At 39.1% G+C, this 23,363-nt stretch overlaps 1 protein-coding gene across 1 annotated transcript; it reads left to right on the forward strand.

Moving 5' to 3' along the window:
- Window positions 1-662: 662 nt before the first annotated feature.
- LOC135473355 (uncharacterized) lies at window positions 663-21,673 on the forward strand. Its single transcript, XM_064753205.1, has 20 exons — window positions 663-813; window positions 1,963-2,141; window positions 3,107-3,337; window positions 3,953-4,158; window positions 5,653-5,970; window positions 6,317-6,451; window positions 7,056-7,144; window positions 7,475-7,589; window positions 8,165-8,237; window positions 8,995-9,186; window positions 12,939-13,128; window positions 13,929-14,107; window positions 14,963-15,193; window positions 15,955-16,160; window positions 17,501-17,830; window positions 18,205-18,339; window positions 18,718-18,803; window positions 19,736-19,850; window positions 20,601-20,673; window positions 21,321-21,673. The coding sequence occupies exons 1-20, from the start codon at window positions 663-665 to the stop codon at window positions 21,501-21,503; spliced, it is 3,417 nt and encodes a 1,138-aa protein (XP_064609275.1). The 3' UTR covers window positions 21,504-21,673.
- The last annotated feature ends 1,690 nt before the right edge of the window (window positions 21,674-23,363 follow it).

Raw genomic sequence — 23,363 nt, forward strand, 5'->3', positions numbered from 1 at the left:
TATACGACGGTGGCCACAATTATGGTGGGAGCCAACTTAATTGGCAGTTCGGGGGAAACCCACGACCATCCGCAGATTGTTGCCTGGCCCTCCCACATGAAGAAGCTGGAGAGGAAACCTGGGCTTGACATCACAGCGACCGCGGTGGTTTAATACACAGTAGACGAGACTCGTGGAAGAAACCAAGGTAAGCTTATTGTAAGCAATGCCCAAGATAATTGAGAGTGCCGAAATTCCCTGGTGAAGGCCGATTTGAATCCGAAATTATTTCATGTCCAAATGAAAATCTACACAGCGCTCCACGCTTCACTATGTTGCCTCGCCCTCGTATGAAGTACATCGCATGGGACACCGTTTGGCGAGCCGCGATATTTGGTCGCAAGTGTTAACGTGCACGTGCCATTAGCTTGTCGCATGACAAAGAAAACAGTTTTGTCTCCTCACATCGTGTTGAATTCGTAGTCTGGTAGTATCAAGACAAAAATCAGCATACTATTGTTTTCAACAGGGCTATATTCGTTTTTTTTACTTGCATTCTGATTGCAAAGTCTATCATTACGTTCTCGGGCAAACATAGAAGGTGGTTGATTTATTAGTTTTTATGCGCAATAGCCGTGATCCAAGTAAAACGTGGACACCCCACATGGGACCCTCACCTGAGCATGGCGGCCACTGCAGATGCCAGCAAAGGTCCGCTGGACAGAATTTTCGAATCGCTCGGTGTGTGGGGAAGATGGCAAAGTATCCAAATTGGTTTGATTCTGTCACTGCAATCCGTGGCTGCCTACCAGCTCCTGTCCATTGTTTTCATCGGTAAGCCTAGTATTTGTACTACTCGCCCACAGTGTGCTGTTATCGGGACAACTTTAACTGACCCGAGAAGTAGTGTTGACGTGTTGAGGGTCTGCATGGTAAAACTCAGCTGCCAGGAATGATGTACGGCTCTTTCTGAGCTTGAATGCAGTGTATATTTACTGTTTCAGCGTGTCCTATAAGACATTTTTCACATAAAATATTTGCTCATTCATTAACACTGTTGGAGGAAGAATAAGGAAGTGTTCTGCGGATTTTAATTAAATTTCTTTTGACGTCACAGTTTATCCCTTTAAGGATCAAGTTAGAGGTAATTTGTACCAACGGAGCTGTCAGCAAAGATTTTGACTAGTGATTTTTTGAAAGCATTTAATACCATTTTGAAATAATCAGACATGCACGTATACATGCCTCACTGAAACGTCTCTATAGGCCTACTTACACGGATTTATAATTTAGCGTTATTGCCAGTCTATAACTATGCAGACTTAATCGAAACAAATAAGGTAAGATACATTATACATCACCCAAAAGAGCAGGCTTTGCTTTTTGCAACATTTTGTACAGAATACCGTGTTTTCTGAGTTATCCTGTATATAATACAGTATGGTTACAAAATAGTATATTATACAATACAAACTTGTTCTGTTATTCGAGCAGAATACTTTTGTTGGTGTAACTGGATATTCTGTTGTCCATAACGTAATGTTATGTTGAAATAACATATTCTCTTGTCTGTAACATAATGTTATGCTGCAATAACATATTCTGTTATCCGCAACGTAATGTTACGTTGCAATAATATATTCTGTTGTCGATGACGTAATGCTACGTTGCAATAACATATTCCGTTGTCCATAAACTAATATTATGTTGAATAATATGATCTATTCTAGAATCATTCAGAAAACACAATATTTTGTTAAATTTAACAGGTTAGTTTTAATACTGCTGGATTACGTGATATCTGAATGCTGTAAACGCTTCGAATCGAAGCGAAATGAGGAAAGAACGTGAGGCCTGTCAAGTTTAGTTCAGGGCTGTTTGGGAGGGCGTGACTCTGCAGTGGTAAGGTGACATTACGTGACGACTGTATAATTTGAATTGGATTCCCGGTTATATTTCTCATTGATTGTGATTACTCTGTAGGTTACCAACCACCATTCAGGTGCCAACTTGGGAGTAATACAACCTTACAATACAATGCAGACAACTTCACCTCATCCTGCAATGCTGTGATCTCGGGCTTTAACGGGTCATACGAGATTAGAGAATGTCGAAACGGTTATGAGTTTGAAGCTCCGAAGCAATCTTCAATTGTAGCAGAGGTATAGTATACATGTATGTCAAATTTTCGTGATGTGGATGAAAATATATGATCCTGTGATAAGCATCAGTAAAATCAGACTCATAACATATAATGTCTTTTTGCGAAAATGAAAAATCGCCCTCTGAATTCTTCTTAAAGTGAACATAAAGTCGGCCACTAAAGCTGATTTAAGTGTTCCAGAAATGTTCTGAAAAAATTTAAAAAATTCTACACCGCTTTGTCAACAAAACAAAAAGCAAACAATAACCAGTACCCAGCCACTCATTTGGTGACGCCATTTTGCCATGTAAAAGTTGTCGAGAGTGACGTCACAAAACCTAGAAGCTCTCCCGTACCATTGGTATTAAAGAATTCTTTATCAGAGATTTTCGTAATAAATCTAACATTGCAGTAGACATGTTTATGTTCCATAAATTTTCTTTAAATATATATATATAATATTTGTCAAAAGAAGATTATTATTTTGAACAAAAATGTATTTTAAGTTTTAATCCTAAATGCTTCCTTTTGTCAACTATCAAAAATAAACAAATATTTTTCATTAGCATTAATTGTCCAGGTACAGAAGCCTGGAATGTAGCATACTTAATCTTTCCCCGGGGGCCTTCGTGGCCGAAGGGAGGGAGGGGGGGCTCGCGCGCAATGACCCAGGAGTCTCCCACCAATACGGTAGCTGTGAGTTCAAGTCCAGCTCTTGCTGGCTTCCTCTCCGGCCCTACATGGAAAGATCTGCAGATGGTCGTGGGTTTCCCCTCGGGTTCTACCCGGTTTCCTCCCACCATAAATCTGGCAGCCGTCCGATATGTGAAATATTCTTGAGTAAGGCGTAACACCAATTAATAAATAAATAAATAATCCTTCCTCTGGAAAAAGGAAACACAAAACGGACGCTTAAGAAGTTAAGAAGTGTGTACAGTCTTTGGGACAAGGTTGGTGTTTTAAGCTGAACCTTTCTCTGAATAGTGGGAGCTTGTGTGTGACGAGAAGTACCTGTCCAGTCTCACCCAGACGGTGCTCATTGGGGGCCAGGCCTTTGGGGCGACATTCTTGTCTGTCTTATCGGACAAGTTTGGCCGGAAGAGGATATTTCTATTGGTGCAGTGGTCAATGTTGGTGGTTTCCACTATTACCATCTTTGCACCTGACATCATTGTCTTCACAATTTTACGCTTCCTGACAGGCGCATTGCAGCAGGTACGTACATACATGTCAGTTTGATTTGTTCAACTTTCGTTCAGAAGGGCATTGATAATCAAAATAACTTAATAATGCCCGTCAAGCAAACTTCATCCATAAAAAATAATAAAAAATAATAAAATGACCGATGTGAGGTCACGAGCTCCGACGCATGCGCATTTCTAAAACCCATCCCACTACCACGAAAAATAAGAACAACTACATTGCAGTCCACTCATACTACCGCTCTTAAAACTAGCGAAGACTGATGTACACCTAAATTGATGCGAATGGTTTTTATGAAAAAGGCTGCATTGAGTCTCATTTCACGTACATGTATATAGGCAAAAAACGGTTATGTCAAAATAGTTAAAGTGTGGCATTTCTTGTATTCCGTATAATTAAAAATGTCAACAATTAAACAATCCTGAATTTGAGATCATTTTTCTACGTAATAAAATGTGGTGTTACTGCCTTGCAGTTAGTATAGATACCTACGTATATTTGGTTGGAATACACGACAGATTCAGATAGCATACACCATTCCAATATAAACATGCAGTTGACTGATATCCATAGCTTAGTTGATGTACTACTCAACCAGATTTATGATTGTCATGTGTAATATTGTAGGGTCTCATCATGATGGGTACGGTGCTTCCCCTGGAAATCACCAGCATAGAGTACCGTTCCTTCATCGTGCTGATCACTGGCGTGATCTGGGGATTGTTTAATGGATCGCTAGCTTTACTGGGCTACGCTTTCCAGGACCTCAGCTGGCGCTATCTACAGATAGTCTTCACTGGAGTGTCACTTATACTTCTGCTGCCTAATATGTTGTAAGTTCATTCACGAAATTTCATATCGTGTCCATGTGTTTTCATTCCTTGATTACTTGGTTTATCAGTACAGTTATTTTTTAATTGAAATAAGAGATTCTGTGAATTTTCATAAGCAGCTCATTGTTTCAGAATTACACAGGCTGCATTTCAGTATAACTGAATATATCACATTACTTTACACAGTATAACGTATTTGTTGTATTCTTCATTGTAAAATGTCACAGAACGCTGTTCTCTCAATTCATTCAATTTTGCGTTGAAATTCGTACCACTAAATAGTTTTTCACTTGCTGGAACCGTATCCAATAGCTCATTTGGTAGATGGTAGAGCGTCTGCTTCGGAGGCGGTAAATCTAGGGTCAATCCTGGGTCGGGTCACACCTAAGAAAGAGGAATTTGTAACTTCCTGGGTTGGCGTTCAGCATTTAGGCGGTAGGGTAACGACTGCTTGATTGTATTAGCATAATGGTTTGAGCTGGGCGGCCTACTTGCCTTGGGTAAGTCGTCTCAGTTAAGCAGCACCAGATAATAGAGCGGTTGAAATCCGTCCTACAACAAGGAGGCACATTGCATGCATTCTAAGGACTCCTTCGTCGTCATATGACTTAAAAATTGTTAAGTACAATGTTAAACCCCAAGCACTCATGGTTCATGTACCGTTCGAACTTATTTACTGTTATATAGCTCTGTCTAGGTTCAACCCTGGGTCGAGTCACACCTAGGACATTAAAAGAGGAAGTTTTAACTTCCTCGCTTGGCGTTCAGCATGAAGGGGACTGGTTGACCCATATCAGTTTAATGGCTCGGGCGGGCGGCTTACTTACCTTCGGTAAGGCGTGTCAGTGAAGCAGCACTAAATGGAAATCCGACCTGCAACAAGGAGGCACATTACATTACAAAAATTGCTAAGTACGGCGTTAAACCCCAAACACTCACTCACTCACTCACTGCGTGTTGAGGATTTCAGTCAACGACACAAGTTATTATTGGGAAAGCTGATGTTTAAGTTTCTAAGTTTTAGAGTGTTTATATTTCTCTTGTATGTAAATGTGGACAGGGAGTCCAGAATCCCTGGCATCGTGCTTCATAATCGTCTCTAATATCTCTTAGCTCAGAGTGAGGGAAGGATATTCATTGTGTTGAATATAATATAAATTGGATATATGAACAGTTACATTTAAAGTGCAACTGAGATGCATGTTTTAATTAGTTTACTTTAAATTACTTGTTGCGTTTGCCTTGCGTTATTTAGGTTTAAATCTCGTTTTTTATGTCATCTCTGTATAGTTTGTCCCCATGCAGGTGTCTTCATACAAGTGCACGCAAATTTGGCTCTGATTTACCTGATCCAATATAATTTGGCTTAAATGTCTTATTTGAACTTTTACGCTGTGTACTTTGTGGTATTTTATTTTATACCATCTGCTTGTTTATGTGATATCAAGATTTTGGTTCTCATGCACATGTCCCCATCCTAATTACTTTTTCCAGTTATCTTGACGAATCTATGCGATGGCTTGTGGCTAACGGAAGGGGGCGAGAAGCACAAAGCATTTTAAAAAAGGCCGCTAAAATCAACAAAGTGCGTATGAGCGCTGACGATGATCTAACCGTGTACTTTGACAACTGGCCAAACGCAACTTCTATAAATGCCGAGGACGATACACAGACTTTATCCGAGGAGATGGAAACTGGAGACTCTTTGACCACAGCTGTGTCGTTCAAGAAGCCAGTTTCCAAATACGGCTGCTGTGATATCCTGACCAATCGCCACCTCAGAAAGTTTATGTCTGCCATGTTTTTTATTTGGTAAGGTTTACAAAGACAGTACCGGTAAATTAAATCACGACATACATACATGCACGGAAAAGCAATATGTGCGATCCTTTATACGCCGATATACCTGTACATTGATTTGGCTGATTTTTTCCTGCTGTACATTGTACTTCATTGGATTTTTATTTGCATTTCTGAACACCACACTGAAAATGTGTGAGCTTTAATCCATGCACTTTCTCTGCAGTAGAACAGCTATTGATGGTAAATACGTAGTTTGCATGTTTAATAGGGATCATCTAGAACCAGTGGCTTAAAATGCTTGAATGCTTTGTAGTGAGAGTCTTGATAAGGAATTTTTGTGTCCCTGTACATGCAGGATTGTCAGCAGCTTTGGTTATTTCGGGTTGAGTCTGGCTTCCGACCAACTAGCCGGCGACAGATTCGTGAACTACTTCCTGCTGGCCGTGGCAGATACTCCAGCAGCCATATTTTCTTTCTTCACTATGAAATGGTAAGATAAACAAAAACAAGTAGACAAGTAAATATTAAATCGGGTTCGTTTTGTCGACTATTAACAGCTGGACAGAATGTATACTTTGTTATAATTGAAGTGTAGAAGATTTTCTCAGCAGAAAAACAGGAAGGGGAGTAAATACTTAATCGGGGTCGTTTAGTCGACAGTTAAGGACTAGATAGAATGTATGCTTTGTTTTAATTAAAGCGCAGAAAATTTTGTTAAATGATTTACGACCCTGACCAATAACCACAAGACTAATATTCCAAACAAGGCAGCGATGAACTTAGAATAGTGGAGAAATTAGCACATTAGGACATACATGTGGTCTTGCAATGAGAAGCAGTCAGTCGTTTTCAATGATGACAGAAACCCGCAGAGAATATTATAGGCCAATGAATTAAATCATTGTCCAAACTGTATACTGTGTTCGTTCATGAATCGGAATGTTCCCTGGTTTTGTCTGGCTCAACTAAGTAAGAAGATGTTCATGTTTATTAGTTTGTGATACTTTTACGTGTATATCCGTTGTATCATATCTTGTCACAATCAAGAATTTTCTAAATGAAATGCTTATGAAGCTTCGTAACGTCAAATTCAGGTTTGGGAGACGTCCGACTTGTTTCATATTTATCGGCTTGACAGTCCTCTGCATGGCAGGAACAGTCTGCTCAACAGAGTTTGTCAAAGGTAACATTTGACCATATTGTTTTCATGAATGCAAAATAATCCTTGAAGTGCACTATTTATTCTGCCAATAAATACTTAAAGAGACTGTAAGAACTATTAATGGATCGATCACTAACTAACACCTTAAAGGACTTGCATGTCGAAAGCTTTGTTCATAAAGGCGCTGTACTATTTTGTGTTCAACAGTGTAATACACACGGCATTCAGTACATCTCATTTTTTGGTTTTGTTTCTTTTTGTTTTTTTCTGCTGCTATTGTTCTTTGTTTGTTTTGGGGGGGGGGGGGTGGTGAGGGTGTACAGGTGTTTATTTTTGGCATCCACTTTCTAGGAGCTATCGCATCAAAAGTGAATACAGCAATGGTCATCATTGGGAAATTCGGGATCTCAGCCACTTTTGGGATCTTGTTTATCTACACGTCGGAACTTTTCCCAACTACTATCAGGTACGTAGTCAATACATCGTCTCAACATAATCAGAAACTTTGGAGTCAAAGTGAAATCCTCCGCATGCATTGGTTAGCGCAAAAGAACAAGAAAAACATCCGCAAGACGGTTGATCTTGGAGTAGGGTAAATGTGAACATTCCCTATAGTTACCACAGATAACAGGGTGGATGATATGACTGTCCCTTTTCAAAGGTAATGTTTCATAGATGACCACTTTGAAAAGAGCAATGCACTAAAGGTGCTTGGACTGTTTCATTGTTGAAACAGCACATCCAAGCCAGGCTGAATTCTGAAAATGTTTCTGTTACATGAAATGATCTCTTCAATCAGGTGTCTTTATACAAGAGACTGAATTAATTTCTGGGCTAATTTTTTTTTAAGACTTAATAGCTTTGTGAGGCAACAGTATCCATTTCGTAGAGTTTAATGTAACAGAAACCGTCTGTACAAGTTTGATTACAAGAATGTGCATGTAGTAGTGTGTAACAGATATACCACTAACCCGTTATCCCAAGACCATATGAAACGATGTGAACGATGTATACGGTTACGTCGGCATGTTTTACATTCAGGGGTTTGGGGTGTGGTCTAGCCTCGTCGGCATCGAGAATTGGTGGCATGGTATCTCCGTTTTTTACCTTATGGGTGAGTACTACATGTAGGAGAGAGTATACTGGGGAATCGCCTGTACATGAAATCAGCATAATAGTCCTCTCACGTGTTTAACTATATTTAGGTAAGCTCATTAGTCACCAGGTTCATTGGATTTTGCGTAAAATATATTTTGTCTTTTAGAGAAAACAGATATACAAGGATTAATTCAAATCTTACATTTTTCCTTTGATGACCGGGTCATGATTTCTTATATAATTGAAATATACCACATTTGCTTGCAGATTTAAGAGCCACTCCAGATCGAAATGTTGTGCAAGAAAGCCTAATGTAATCATAGACAGTGAACATATACTTATTTCATTAACTGTTTCATGAGATTCAAAAATATTTCACTGACGTGGTGGCGGAGGAATGGAGGAAACCACGCCAAGCCATAGATAATGTTTGCCTTAGGCCAGGGGCCGACTCCACAGGGCCATGTCTGACTTCAATCCAAAATTCAAAACACGATTTTCAAGCTTTTTGGAGGGCCCAAGAAATTAAAATTGTGACCACCTCGTAAACATTATATTAAGACAAATCTTCAGAAAGTCTAAGCACTAAACACTGTAACAAGGATGTAAGACTGGAACAGAAGGGGCTTTGTGGAATCGGTGTATGGTTCCTGACAAATCCCCTGATATGCTAGAACCGGCCTATCTGGAGCTGGACCACATTACAAAGCCATAGGCCTAACGGAATAAAAGGCTTTGTGATAGTTATAGTTTTCTCGATCTACTGATTTCAGATCACTTACTACCCCCTGCTGTTACCTATCGTGTTGGGAGTAAGCTGCTGCGTCGCCTGTGTACTTGTTGTGTTCTTACCAGAGACGAGAGACAAGGAACTCCCACAATCGTTACAAGATATAGAAAAGTGGTTCTCAAAAAAATCGCTAGCCGACAAGATGGACAAGACAAAAGGGGGATCAGAGTCCACCGTTAAACTTTTGTCCGATTTTGAATAGAAAACAAACATTTTTTGCTAATTTTAACATCAAAATACTATGGTGTTCAAAATAAACTGATCTCATACATGTTCTCACGACCTAAAAACTTAAACTGGATTGTTTCTTCAGATTATTTCTTTAAATGAACAGGGTGCTTTCAGAAGTACATTTGTAATCACTTAACAAATGTACTAAATTGCCATTGTTGTCCTGCAAATCATTGCCATTTTATCAAATAAAAATATTGTGTCCTTATTTGAGGAGGAGTTCTGTCGCTTTTCCTCTTCCGGCCATTGATAAAGAACACTTAATTTGAAGCAGGCCTGCCAGATTATCATTTCATAGGTTTGTATCCTAAATATAATTTTGGAAATATTTCATAGGTTTATTCCGGATACATGACCAAGTTCTTTCATTGTAAGCAAGTTTCCCCAACCCCCAAATCGATACGATGAGCAGAGTTTCTCTCCAACATTTGACTCAGCGGAAGAAATAAAAGAGCGTTGTACCCAAGTGAGGCCGTGTAAGTTTTATGACGATACGATTTGACACCATGTTAGAACATGGTTATTGTGAAGTCCTAGGTCATGTAACAACACATACAATCTTTGCAGCTAGGTTTTACAGCAGAAGTGTTCATGATTAAAAAGGTAGAGTCTATCTGAAACATTGCCATGCCTCGATCTCAAACTGCAGCTAAAGTGCTGCTTCAGCTGGAGAGCAGGCGAAGGAGTTTTCAGGGGCGATGACTTTAAATAACCGTTTGAGATCAAATGTAACTTCATAGTGATGAAATGAGAAATCATTAATATGCCTTACTTCCGGTGCGTTGAGGGGCCATAGGTCATACTGCTTATAGCCCCGCTACGCTCGCTTTACACCACTGCCACCATTAGACAAGCTTGACCTTTTGAGTCTGAGCACGTAGACTTGTACAGACTTCATCCTCACCACTGGCGTACTCGCGTGGAACTATTTAGTCAGCATTCATTAAATAAAATTGTTTCAGATGTTGTTTAAAAAATGCTTTTTTTTTGCATACTTTAGATGAAGAGAATGCTTGTGTATAAAGTATTATTAAAGGTTGAGTTTTTGTGTTTCCTTACATCGTTTCCTGCCTCATCAACGTGAATCCGGTGACGCCGGTGTTGTTTCGGTACAAAATTTGAAAGTTTGAAAATTTGTGTCAGTGATGTACCGAATGTAGAGAGCGACGTATGCGCTGTATGTAGTATGGCTGTAGGTGTGAGAGTTGTACTACGCTCGCTTTATATCAATGTCACCACTAGACAAACTTACTACTAGTAGCACGTGCGAAGCACGTAGGCTTGTTTAGACTTCGCTTCATTGCTGATATCCTCGCGAGGACCTAAATCAGTATTAATAAATAAAATTCCGTTGGGCTCATCTTGGGCATACTTTAGATAAAGAGAACTCGTGTTTATCAAGTTTTTGTGTTTCTGTGTTTCTGACATCACTTCATGCATCATCACAGAGACCCGATTACATTCAGACGCATAAAGCGGCGCATGTGTTGTAAGGTGTATGGAACACTTGCATAAAGGAACTATAAGAACAGTTAGGCTTTGTGATTTTTTCCCAGTATTTCTTCTGTATACATGTATTTATATATTATTTTAATGTTTTAGTTTCACTGTTAAAAGTGACTTAACTTGACGTGATGAAGATCTGAACATTTGCATTTTTAATTTTTTCCCCCATTTATTGCAGTTTATGTTTAGCAGGTAATATTTCTTTGTGAAATATTAAATAAGAGACAAATTTGTACTATTTGGGATTGTGTATCATTTTTTATCACTGACGATATTGTTCTTCTTACGAAATTACAAACAACTCACTTCCAATACCTCACTTAATCCACTGGTTGTTAACGTATACAGCACAACCGTTAACTCCGACATTTGTATAGCACTATTCAAGGTGAAGGCCGTGCGTTTATTCAATGGCTTCAGCTATGACGTCACTAATTCGTGTGCTTCAGCATCTGACTACCGTCACAGGTGATCTTTGTGTAAAGCATATGTAAGCACACGAATCTGTGACATCGTGGCAGAAGCCAGTGGAAAAAATAGCTACCTTTTAAAATCTTTAATTATAGGGCATATTTCAGGTACAATCAATAACAATACATCTCAGGCAAAACATTTAGATGAAATGTAGTTGTTATAACTTTCACCAATAATATCAAGGCAGATTTATGGATATTTTAATACCCAAGTTCAATTTCAAGTTATAAACTCCGATAATATCCATGTTTAACATATACATGCAAAATTCATCATCTACCCAAAATGTTAAATTTTCCAAAGCAAATTACGCCAACCTGGCATCTGTATTCAGACAAGTTTATCTATTTACGTTAGAATACGTACATGCCGATAACTGTATTCCAAAAAAAAAACAGCTGCATAAATATGCCGACCCGCAATTTGATCTAGTTTTTGTGTGCTGTGTGTATTTGTATGTTTACGGACAACAGAACGTATCACGTGACCATGTAGATTCTCAATACAGAAGTATACAGGTCATATGGTCGTTAGTTATACGCGCCATTATACTTGCACGGCAGTATCTTGGGCTGATTGAGTAATGGTTGTCTGGTGTGTGCTTCAAAATTGTCGAAATTAAACAAATATATAACATAAGTCTCCCTTTACTGACTAGTGTTTTAACGCCTTCCTCGAGAATTTTTTACTCATGGTATACGACCAGACCAGTTTTTTGGCTGGGAGATAAGGTATATAACATACACGACCAGATTCTCATGCGTTTACACAAAACCGGACAGAGAAGTCCGTTCGCTGTACACCTAAAATGATGAGCGCCTGTTTTCAAAATTATCAACTCCCTCGGTGTTCATGGTTACTTTGGTTACATTTTATGGATCGCTTTATTCTCTAGTTCTTCCAGTTGAGTAGAGTGTGTGTAAGAACGGTATGCTGACTGATTTTGTCTTTATTAAAAGCCCAAATATAGGCAGATAAGAAAATTTGCAGTTTTTCATTTGCATCACCATTTAAAAATAAGTAAGTTGTCTGATATTTAGACTATACAATATAATATATGTGTAATGATGTATTTTATTTGATATTAGACCATTTAATTAAATCACTGCTTGGTTGGGCCGTTTGCACAATGACTTGAACGATATGGTGTATATATGTAAACAGCATATACTAAAGGTCGTCAATAAAATCGGCATGATACACTCCGGTTTCCTCAACCCGTAAAACGGGCAGCCATTGTAAAAATCAAAACTTCTTGAATTAAACAAGTCAAATCAATTTATTCATTTATTTTTGGTTAGTGATCAGCGGAAATATGCCGTTATGGCTGCTTGGTTGGGAATTTTATTTATATGTTTATTTGACTGGTGTTTGACACGGCATTCTTGCCAGGTATATACCAAGCCCCTTGACAAAGCTACAGCCGAACTCGCGATAGCTGGATTCGAGCTTGTAACCTTTTTAATGTTACCCGATCAGCCGATATTATAATACCGTGTTTCTGCTGTGTTATATTTTAGTATCAGCTGTTCTGAACAAAGTATTTTTAAATAATTTATTACGGCGTAAAGCACTGCATAAATGAAGAAATGTTGAGCGTACGCCCGACAAAGTTTGTATATCTGTCCATCTAAGGGAGATAATCCCGCATGTGTTCCAGTTGGTTTAACCAGAAAAAGAACGCGCCCCAGTTTAGCTTCGTTTTAAATACACCAGAGAGGAACTGTTGGCAGGTGGGCGCTCCTGACGCCCGCAATCATGGCTTACGGCCTAAGTTTAGGTAAGCAAATTGACCAGATCTACAGGGACCTGGGTGTGTGGGGGAAGTGGCAGATCGGACAAGTGGCCCTCTTACTCGGACTGCAGATCCCTGCGGCGTTTCAGTTACTGTCTATCGTCTTCATAGGTAGGTCAACTATTGTGGACAAAGTAACGCAGAGACTAATATTAACATATTAAACCTATACTGGTTTTAGTCTATGTGTCTCTGTCAATATGGTTTTGTCATTTAAAAAATACGTACGTGATCCCCTACAGTAAATACAATGACCTTTGCCAAACATTTGCTCAGACGTAACTGCCCGTATTAACAGGGCTTGAGAAGGAGGAAGAACGTATATACATGTGTCATATGCAATTTCATACATACGACATGTACGAAGCTTAGCTGAAAGCTGGACAGCTCGTCACGCTTCAATACGTTTGTGACCCCCGTACATTCTGTCAAACTGAGCTCCACTATTGTCAATGTTAGGCAAAAAATGCCGTGTATGTGAATCATACCATTCGTTGATTTAATATATTTGTTGGTCCACACCAAACAAGGATATGCCATATGCTTTATAGTACATGCATCCATAGAAGTGTAAATATGACTGCATGTCATGTGGCATCTCACCAAAATATTTATGATAATATTTATAAAGTTTATTTTCTTATTTATTTTTTATTTGTTTATTCATCCCTGTTGGGGTTTTACATCGTCCATAACCATCATACATCGTACGGCGCTAAACCTGAAGCAGATAGGTAAATAAGTAAATAAATAAATAAATATGACGTTAAACATGGTCGAATAAGTTGAAGACAATTTGTGTTTATGGTGACGTCCCTGTTCTGTTTGAACAAATTAGACGTTCACGTGATCCTTTGATATAAAAGGAAACAATTACGCTTGTTAAAACTAGACAGCTTCTTTGTATGTAGGTTACCAGCCTGTTTTCCGTTGTGTGGAGCCCAAGACAACCAAATCTCTGACGACTGTAGCCCCTACCAAACTCCCGTATGGAACTAAGTGCTACATAAGCGATAACACAACTGTCTCCGCCTGTCCCCATGATGTGGAGTATAACAAACACCCAGGCCTGGACACTATTGTTACAGAGGTACGATCTGCAGAGATGACACTTGTGAGATGTTCGGAACAACATGGTTACCCTTTTTCAGGTCAAACTCGCGTGCACACAAGATGAATACTATTTATAAAATAGGATACCATTTGCAGTTTGGCTAGATATTTGCATTTTGATTATTGCATATGTATTTAATTGATTGTTGCACTTAAGGAAATAGTGTTCAAGAGTTTTATGGGAGGAAAAAGTACACCGGGGAAAACCACTGACCATTGACAAATAAGTTGCGAACTTCCCGAGGTGTGAAATACAGATATGCTCATCACAGCGGTGGAAGAACGTTGTAGACACGTCTTGTCATCAAAGCCTTACAAAGGGTGCATACCGAATTATCAAGCAGCAAAGGATCGTTATTTCCGCAGTATTATATCACCGCAATCACCGTTCTGTTTCTAGCATTATGTCTACACCCAGGTTTTAAAAACGCGCTAAACCTGTTGTTTTCCTTTGTGCACTTTTAGGCTAAGTCAGTATTTGATGCGTAGTATTTTAGATCCTGGTGTGCGACGTTTGTGCGTACAGGTAACTTGAATGTGCCTTTTATTGCTTATTTTGGGATATCCGACTCTCGCTGATCCAATGGCAGTTTTAAGTCAGGAGGTTTGTTAGGGCATAGGCGAAGGGCAGTGGTTTACTCCTGGCACCCCGTCGTATAAATGAATACAAACAAAACCCACATTCATACCAGCCAGTGCTGGATTTGAACCTGTGGCCTCACTGGTGAGGGACAAACGCAACCGCTTGAGTCAATTGCGTCAGTAATGACCCTCTTGCCAGTGCTATGTAACAGTTAACGCCTAATACTGTTTTATTACTTGCCTGAATCAGTGGGACTTGGTATGTGGCAGAAGTTATGAAGTTCAACTCTCCCAGACCATCTTGATCATCGGTCAGGCAATCGGTGCCGTGCTTTTTACGTTGTTGGCTGACCGATACGGAAGGATCCGAGTCTGCGTACTATGTCAGCTTGGACTGATGGCCGTGGGTATCGGGACAGCGTTTGCTCCAAGCATACAGGTCTTCACTGCGCTGAGGTTCCCCCTGGGAGCTTTTCAGCAGGTAAATAATTTTCATTAATATCTCTGTGGTCAGCCTTAAGATTAATCCTGTAATTATATTATACATGCAGATCAAGTATAAACAAACTGACAATGGCTGCGATATCCTTCCAAAAAGTCTTCCTGACGACCAACCGACAGACAGGGAGAGAGACATGCAGAGAGACTCTGGGATCAGCTTGTAACAGCTAAAAATTGGTTTTTATACCATTATTGTAGTTTTTTGTCCAGCTTTAGCCACATGTACCATATAGAAAGCTCTATTTTTGTTTTCCGTATGAATTTTGTGATGCTTTACCTGACCAACTGATGGTTATCACATGCATATGTATAACGACAGGACATTTTGGATATTTTGCCGCATGGCTGTGGTCGAGCGGTTATAGCGTTCGACTCGTGAGCGAAAAGCGCCTGGTGAGCAAGAAGTTTCAACCCATCATGTCTTTGTGAAAGACTTTAAAATATGTACCTCATTTTTTCCACGAACTGGCGATTTGTGTCCAAGCCAGATAGACCAACGTTCGCTTACGACGGGACAAAAAATGCTTAATTTTGACGAAAAGTAGAAATCCTTGTCTAAACTGGATAGATCAATGTTCTCTAATAATGTCCCAAAAATACATTACCATGCCACAATTCAGACTGACCTGCTACAAAGAGACACCAGCATGATATGACCGATATAATTTTGAGTGACAGTGACGTTAAACTTCATGTTTAACAGTTAATGAATGGCTCTGTTGTTGATTTTTTTTCTTGTAGAGTTTAGTAATGACGTCCACGGTGTTACCAATGGAAATCATCCCTATGGATCAGAGGACTTTGGTCCACCTTATATTCGGACTGAACTGGGCGGTCAGTCAGTGTATACTAGTAGGGTTTAGTTACGCCTTCAAAGAGGAAAGTTGGCGTGACCTTCAGCTGGCCTTATGTTCAGCCTCCTTATTCGTGGCTGTTCTGCATTATGTGTAAGTATCGATGGAGTTTATTTCATTGATTTATTTATATTTGATTGGTGTTTTACGCTCTACTCAAGAATATTTCACATATACGACCAGCATATGGTGGCCAGCATTATGGTGGGAGGAAACCGGGTAGAGCTTGGGGTAAACCCACGACCATCTGCAGGTTGCTTGGAGATTCCCAACGTACGGACGCAGGGGAAGCCAGCGTGAGCTGTTGCTGGATTTTAAATCACATGAGAGGGGGCGAGCTTTTGTCCAGTGGTTAGACACACACCTTTCAATTGATACCCACGAAATGCGGGATTCAAACCCGGCCTTGGACAGAGCATTTGTTGATTCCCCGCTATTACTGTTTGCGGGATCTTGGTGAATATAACGTGGGTGAGACCGTTTGAGCGCTTGTTGAGCAATAGTGTGTATATATCTCTGTGTCACACATGGGAAAGGTCGACAGTAATTTTCCACAGGTTGGTGGTTTACCCCGAGCACTCAAGTTTCCTCCATCCATAAAAGTGACCAAAGTCGTATTAGTGAAAAATTCATAAGTATTGCCATGAACAACAATCACATTAATCAGAGGAGGGCCCTTGGTAGCTTGAGTGTACCAGAAGCAGATGAGGTCTGAAAGACACCGCCATTTAATTTCGCAACTTAAACCCTTCTTTGCTGGGCTGTTAATAGTGTCTGTTCAAAGAAATGCCTTGAAGTTTAAAAAAACAATGGAAAGCAACGCTGGTTGCAACTGCCATGATCACAGATATAGTTTACGAAGGTATAGCTTCAAGCCTCATTAGCCTACGATCACCTTCCTCAACGAGGCAAGAATCAATCTCTAATTGGCACAGCTACATTTCCTGCTATATAATTAGTACCTTTGAAGTTTATTTGCTGAACTTGTCTCTCACCAATGCGGTCGCTGTGAGTTCAAGTCCAGCTCATGCTGGCTTCCTCTCCGGACGTACGTGGGAAGGTCTGCCCGCAACCTGCAGATGGTCGTGGGTTTCCCCCGGGCTCTGCCCGATTTCCACCCACCATAATGCTGGCCGCCGTCGTATAAATGAAATATTCTTGAGTACGGCGTAAAATACCGATCAAATAAATAAATAAATAAATTAGCTAATTTGTTTTTATATTTGCTTTATTGTTGAAATTTGTGTAAGAATATATTTTTGTTTGATTTTATAATGCTATACGCCATAAGTGCTTAGGAAATATTTCACTTTTATGTCGACAGTCTGTTTTATGCATAGGGGAAACTGTCAAAACCTACACCAGCTACATCTGTCTAAATCTGTCTGACCAGTGTAGTATTCGAATGTTTAGTTTGCTTTACTTTCTTTCAGATTTGTGGACGAATCTCTAAGATGGCTATTGGCGAACGAAAGGGTTACAGAAGTTAAAAAGATCGTGAAACAAGCTTCAAGGCTGAATAACATCAAGCCCCCGGAGAAGGAGATCGACGATGTAGCGTCGTTGTCCGGGTCTGTTATCACACGCATTAGTCTTCATTCCTCCATTCCCAGCATTAGTGGAGATGCTGGAAGATCCTATTCAAACTTCCAGATCTCGGAGGGGACATCACAAACCGATGTAGCTCAGTTAAAGTACAGCATTCTGGACGTACTCCGGAATAGCCAACTTCGCTGTACGACGCTGGTTCTCGGATTTGCGTGGTAAGTATAAAGAAACAAAAACTACCCGTTGACACTTCGTAACACTTCGTTGGTTTTTGTTTCTTTGTGGGATAGGCTTTGAGTCGGGGTGTGTATTTCTAATAATTGTTGCGATTAAATTCAAGGTTAGAAACACGTGTACGTATATCCTTCATTACTATTACAACTCTTCGCTAACGTGTACATGTGTAGATATAGTACAATAGACCCCCCTCGAACATGTATATGTACAGCTGTACAATATTAAGGGCAGTCAGTACCTCTGAATATACCGTACAACCATCTGTTTTAGCACATGCATTTTATATTTATTTTTTATTTATTTATTCCATCGCTGTTTAACGCCATATACTCCTGCATTTTTTACTCGACAGGATTGTAAACGCACTAGTTTATTTCGGCCTCAGTCTGACGTCCGCACAGTTGGGTGGTGACAGATTTCTGAATTTCTTTTTGATGGTGTTAGTCGAATTTCCTGCAGCCATCATTACGTATTTCACTATGAAACGGTAAATAGTCTAGCTTTTATGGCGTTGTTTGTTCTTGTATTTTGTTAATTGAAATTAGGTATCCCCGTTAGTAAACCAACACCGTTTATTTACTTATAATTTCGCTAGAGAATGCTAAATGATTGAATTCATTTTTTTATTTTTAAATTTATTTGTTTATTTAGTTGATTTGTGTTTTCCAGCGTAGTCGAAAATATGTCACATGTTCGACGGTGACCAGCATTATTGAAGGAAACCGCTCAGCCCATAATCATTTGCACACTGAGTAACATGGCAATAATACATTCTGCTAAAAGCAAGCATTAAAATATTTATATATATATATCATATAATTTCGGACACCTTTGTTTGTTTTGTTGAAATGTTCCCCACGAGTAGACCAGGGAGGCGGATGACCTGTATAATATTCCACGCCATGGCCGGTCTTGCCATGATCATCACAGCGTCTCTAAACGCCACACAAGGTAGGCCTTAGTCAAAAACGTGGAATAACGAACCTTCGTGGAACTTGGAAAATGCGTTATCTTGACTGTCAATGCCAATTTTATAATACTATTTCTAGATGATAAAGTTTCTAGAAAAAGGTTTGTGGTGTGATGTCAAAATGGCTTACCATCGTGTCGTTCAGAACTGTATTAAAAGCAAAATATTAACCACAGAACCATACTTATAAAATTTAGTTCAGAATAAGGCACTATCAGGCTTAAAAGTTTAATACACATTTCCTAACTTCGCTCTGCATGACGGACAACAATTTTGGTTAAAGTTAATAATTGTAGATACATCATGTGGCATTCAGTGCTAAACATATCTGGTAGTACAAGTCGATGTGTTTCAATGTGACGAAGAAAAAATACTGTTCCAAAAGTATCCAACAAAGAAGAAGACCGAGTTCGGCGATCTGCTCGTAAAAAAACAGTGGAATATTCTGCCATTATTCTACCAAATCAAAGCCCTGCTCTTCGGGCCTTGGCGATAGTAAGTGGGCAACGACGCTCGTATAGACCTTTGCGCAGGGGTTCGTTGAAGTCCACCAGTATGTTATCTGTATGTCACATGTATGAAAGTTCATCAGTAAGTAACCAAAGGACGGAGGTTTAACTCGGGCTGTTTTCCTCCACTCATACAATTGGCTGACTCCTGGACGTCATATCTTTAACTACGACATAAAACCCCAAGCATTCATGCATGCACGAAAATGACCATTATCGTATAAGTGAAACAATAATCAAATAAATAAATAAACAGGTAAATATGTTTATGTAAGTGTGCAATTGCTTTGGATATATATATTTGAAACTTTTGGACCCATTGTTATTCATTAGTTGACAAAGCAGTCGATTGCAATGCAGAGACATCTTTATGTGTATTCATATGTGGTTAATATTGGTTTCAGACAAATCTTTGTCATCATACGTGAAAGCTTTTTCCATCATCGGCAAGTTTGCTATTTCCAGCTCGTGGGTCTGTCTGTTTAACTATACCACAGAATTGTACCCCACAAATGCAAGGTAAACACAAAGGGTCAGGGTCAGTTCACTGTTTTACCCTATTTTGCAAGCCGCTGTACTTTACTAGTATAAATATTTCACCAGTGTGTGGTATTAATCTTTTGTGTTGTTAAAAGGCGAGAAACTAGCTATTAATCATATATTGCTATAATGTAGGGCTCATCAGTTTCTCCCCTTGAAAGCAGAAAACCTGATGTCCCTTCGTTTAACTCAAAATCAACACTCCGTTGCATTTTATTTCTTCAACGTGCAGACCAAACGCGTTACAAGAAAGCTAGCTGTTCTCTCTTCTAATTTTTGAGACTCTGATTAGACCTTTTGCGTTGGAATCCATGTTTGACTGTATTTACTCGAAATTAATACTTTAAAGCTTATTACGGCCTTAGTCAAGCAGTTTAGTTCTGTCCAGTTTCTCGACATTGTTCTCCATTATATATTATTACCATTTTGTAAGTAAGATATGTTATTACACTCCTTAAAGCACACAAAATATACAACGTAAATTAACATGTAGTCATTTTTGTTCGTGCTAGGGTTGTGGTTTGTTTCACCACGATATGGCTGATATATTGCTGATGTGGAGTTAAGCCGTATAATTATTCATTTTTTGTGGGTTGTTTTTTAAATATATGTACAATCAACTATCACTCGATAAATCTCATATGACATTTAGTCTGACATATGCTATACTCGAGTGTAAGGAATGTTGTATTTATGTTGCCTAAAAATACACTTGCCTTGTTATTTAAGGAGTATCGGCCTCGGCCTGGCCTCGTCCGCTTCCAGGATCGGGGGTATGGTAGCACCGTTTACAAATCTTGTGGTGAGGCTCTGTATCTTGCTTGTGTTTTGAAAAAGAAAACAAAATTCAAAGAGAAAGATATCAAATATGTCAATTTAAGTCCTTAGAGTACTCACCTCAACAATGCGTATAACGTGAGAGCAACGTTCTCAATCCATTATGACAGGTTTATAAATAATTAAATGGAAGAAAGTATGGGATAAGTGTTTTCAGTGCGTTAATTGATGAAAATATTCAACAACAAATCACCTTCTTTGATTTCAGTAGTTAGCTGTTGTATGAATTCAAAGTAATCGACTGATATGATGATTTGGTCCAGAGCAAACTAACTGTACAAGGGAACTTTTAAGGAATGTTCTTTAATTCATTTACCAAATTAATCAAGTGAAGTAGCCTGCATAAATCGACATTTTATCTCGCATGAGCTACATGCATATGCATGTATATGCAGTGTGACTGTCTTAATGTAGACCCAGTTGTGCATCGAATTTTACGAAAAGAGGTTGCTCATATTTTCAGGAAATTACGTAATATATAAGCAGGTTAAAACACTGTAATACAGGCAGTCAGTGATTAATTCAGATCTACCAGTCTCAGAGAATGTTTACCATTCTGATTAAAACCTCACGCAAACTCCTGTTTGGGTTTTGAATCTCCCTGTGTTTCAGTCGGACGAACTTCGCTGGTTGCCAGGCTCGATTTTTGGCGTGAGCAGTCTTATTGTGTGTGGCCTGATGACCTTCGTACCGGAAACACGTGACAAGGAGCTCCCTCAGAAAATGGAAGACATCGATTACTGGGATGACGATACCACATGTTGCTGTATACAACCTACGTCATCTTCATGCTAACCCTCCCTAGCATACCTATTGAACTCGTGTCATACTTTATCAGGTCACTAATGCAATTATTATCCATTGCTAACATCGTCATTTATACATCACTTTATTATTTATTTCCATCGCCCACCTTTTAAGAGATCTTTTTACGATATGAATATAACAATATGTAATTTAACAATCCGTGCATGGGTTTTGTAAATAAGTTTAACCCTTCTGAATGGTGATTGTTCGACTTCTGTACAAAAATATTTCTAGTTTGATGTACGTAATTTTGGCCAACTGGCTTCATCTTGTATGACGTCAAATGAATGGTTATTTGTCTTTAAAGTGTACATAAACTCAAAGTGTGCCTCGGATGAATGGCAACAGAGAGATGTGACCAGAAATACCTCAGCTTATTAGTTTTTAATTTTACTTTTTCTTTCTTTTCGAGAAATTCCACAAAAGCAATTATTTTCCAAGTTGAGTTTTTACGACCGTATATGTTCTAATGGTTTTACATATTAATTTGAGCACGGAAAATGTTCCTACGGTAGTCCTGCATTTTTACAGAAAAAAACTATTTTAAAAATGTCTGTAAATAAGGAAGGCTCTTTTGATAAAAATGTTGTGACGTCACACCACGTCGATTTGGCCGAAAACGCCGCCATATTTTGTCGTATCGGTACTTTAAATGTTTTTATGGCGGATAAAAAGCTCCAAAAATAAACGAAAATACTGTTGGACTCAGATTCGCAAGGCTTATTTTTCGTCACACAGTTTATGTTCACTTGAACAGGACCATGTGATAGTATAAACAAATGTTAAGATGGACTGCACTCTGGGGTTCATATTTGTCTATAAACACATATCTCCAGATCTACGATAGCCAGATGTTCATATTTGTCCATTTGATGTATTTAGCATATAAAGATAACAATGAAGTTCTAGACAACTGGTCGTGTGCTACCGAAATAGCGCACACTTTTGCTTCTGTATACTGCCCTGCTGGACAGGAAGAGGTTGGTGGGGTGGAGGGAGGTTTTGGGTTGTTCTTGACGGGATATGCTGCTAAAAGAACGCTACATTGTAGCAGATCTGTGTGATCAAGCAGGTTGCGTGTTCGAATCCAGCTCTTAATGACTCGGTTGCGGTTTAAAGTTAGGTCCGCCAGTTACACGGACAGCGGTGGTGAGTTTCTCCAGACCTTATCCGTGTTTTCCACACACGTGCATTCGCCAAGCCTATGTGGAAGTGAAATATTCTTGAGCACACGGTTCAGCTCTCAGTGCACACAAAAAACACTTGTGTTGAAACCTAGCATAACATCTTGTCTTGTTTCATTCAGCACAGAAATGTGTTACCCGAACACAAGCATGTGTTAAATAAATGTGAAGTAGACACAAGTAAAACACAAACAAGACATTGTGTTAATTCAACACGAGAGTTTTAAAAATATGACACAAGACTTTTGTTGGAATGAACACAAGTTTGTGTTTATACAACCCGTTGTTTTTTGAGTGCAATAGATAAACAGCCTGAATACATTGGAACAGGTGTTTCTTATCTGTTTTTTTTGTTTTTTTTTTTGTTTTGTTTTTTCTTTGTCAGGGAACGGCTTTAAGATCTGACCTCACTGAAAGTGGGGAAACAAAGAATTTAAGCTTTTAGAGAAGGGACGTCTAAATGCCTACAGTAAGGAGGAAACAGTGGGATCGTTTTGTCGCTGTGAGCTGGAAGGCTCTTAACACGCCGGCATGCCGAGACAATATATCTCGATTAAAAATTATATAACAAATATATGAGTAAGTTTTGTACATTGCTTTATCGACCGTCAAGTGTAGTGTGTGGTGTCATCTACTACATTCTTTAGCAGACTAGTTCATTCAA

This window comes from Liolophura sinensis, chromosome 8, assembly GCF_032854445.1.
Source record: "Liolophura sinensis isolate JHLJ2023 chromosome 8, CUHK_Ljap_v2, whole genome shotgun sequence".
Taxonomy (NCBI): Eukaryota; Metazoa; Mollusca; class Polyplacophora; order Chitonida; family Chitonidae; genus Liolophura; species Liolophura sinensis.

Excerpts from the sequence above, each read along its gene's own strand:
- LOC135473355 (XM_064753205.1), top strand. The coding sequence starts at position 663 with ATGGCGGCCACTGCAGATGCCAGCAAAGGTCCGCTGGACAGAATTTTC. Across the intron at positions 8,238-8,994 it reads CTCCGTTTTTTACCTTATGG|ATCACTTACTACCCCCTGCT; the intron begins GTGAGTACTACA and ends TACTGATTTCAG. Across the intron at positions 20,674-21,320 it reads CACCGTTTACAAATCTTGTG|TCGGACGAACTTCGCTGGTT; the intron begins GTGAGGCTCTGT and ends CCTGTGTTTCAG.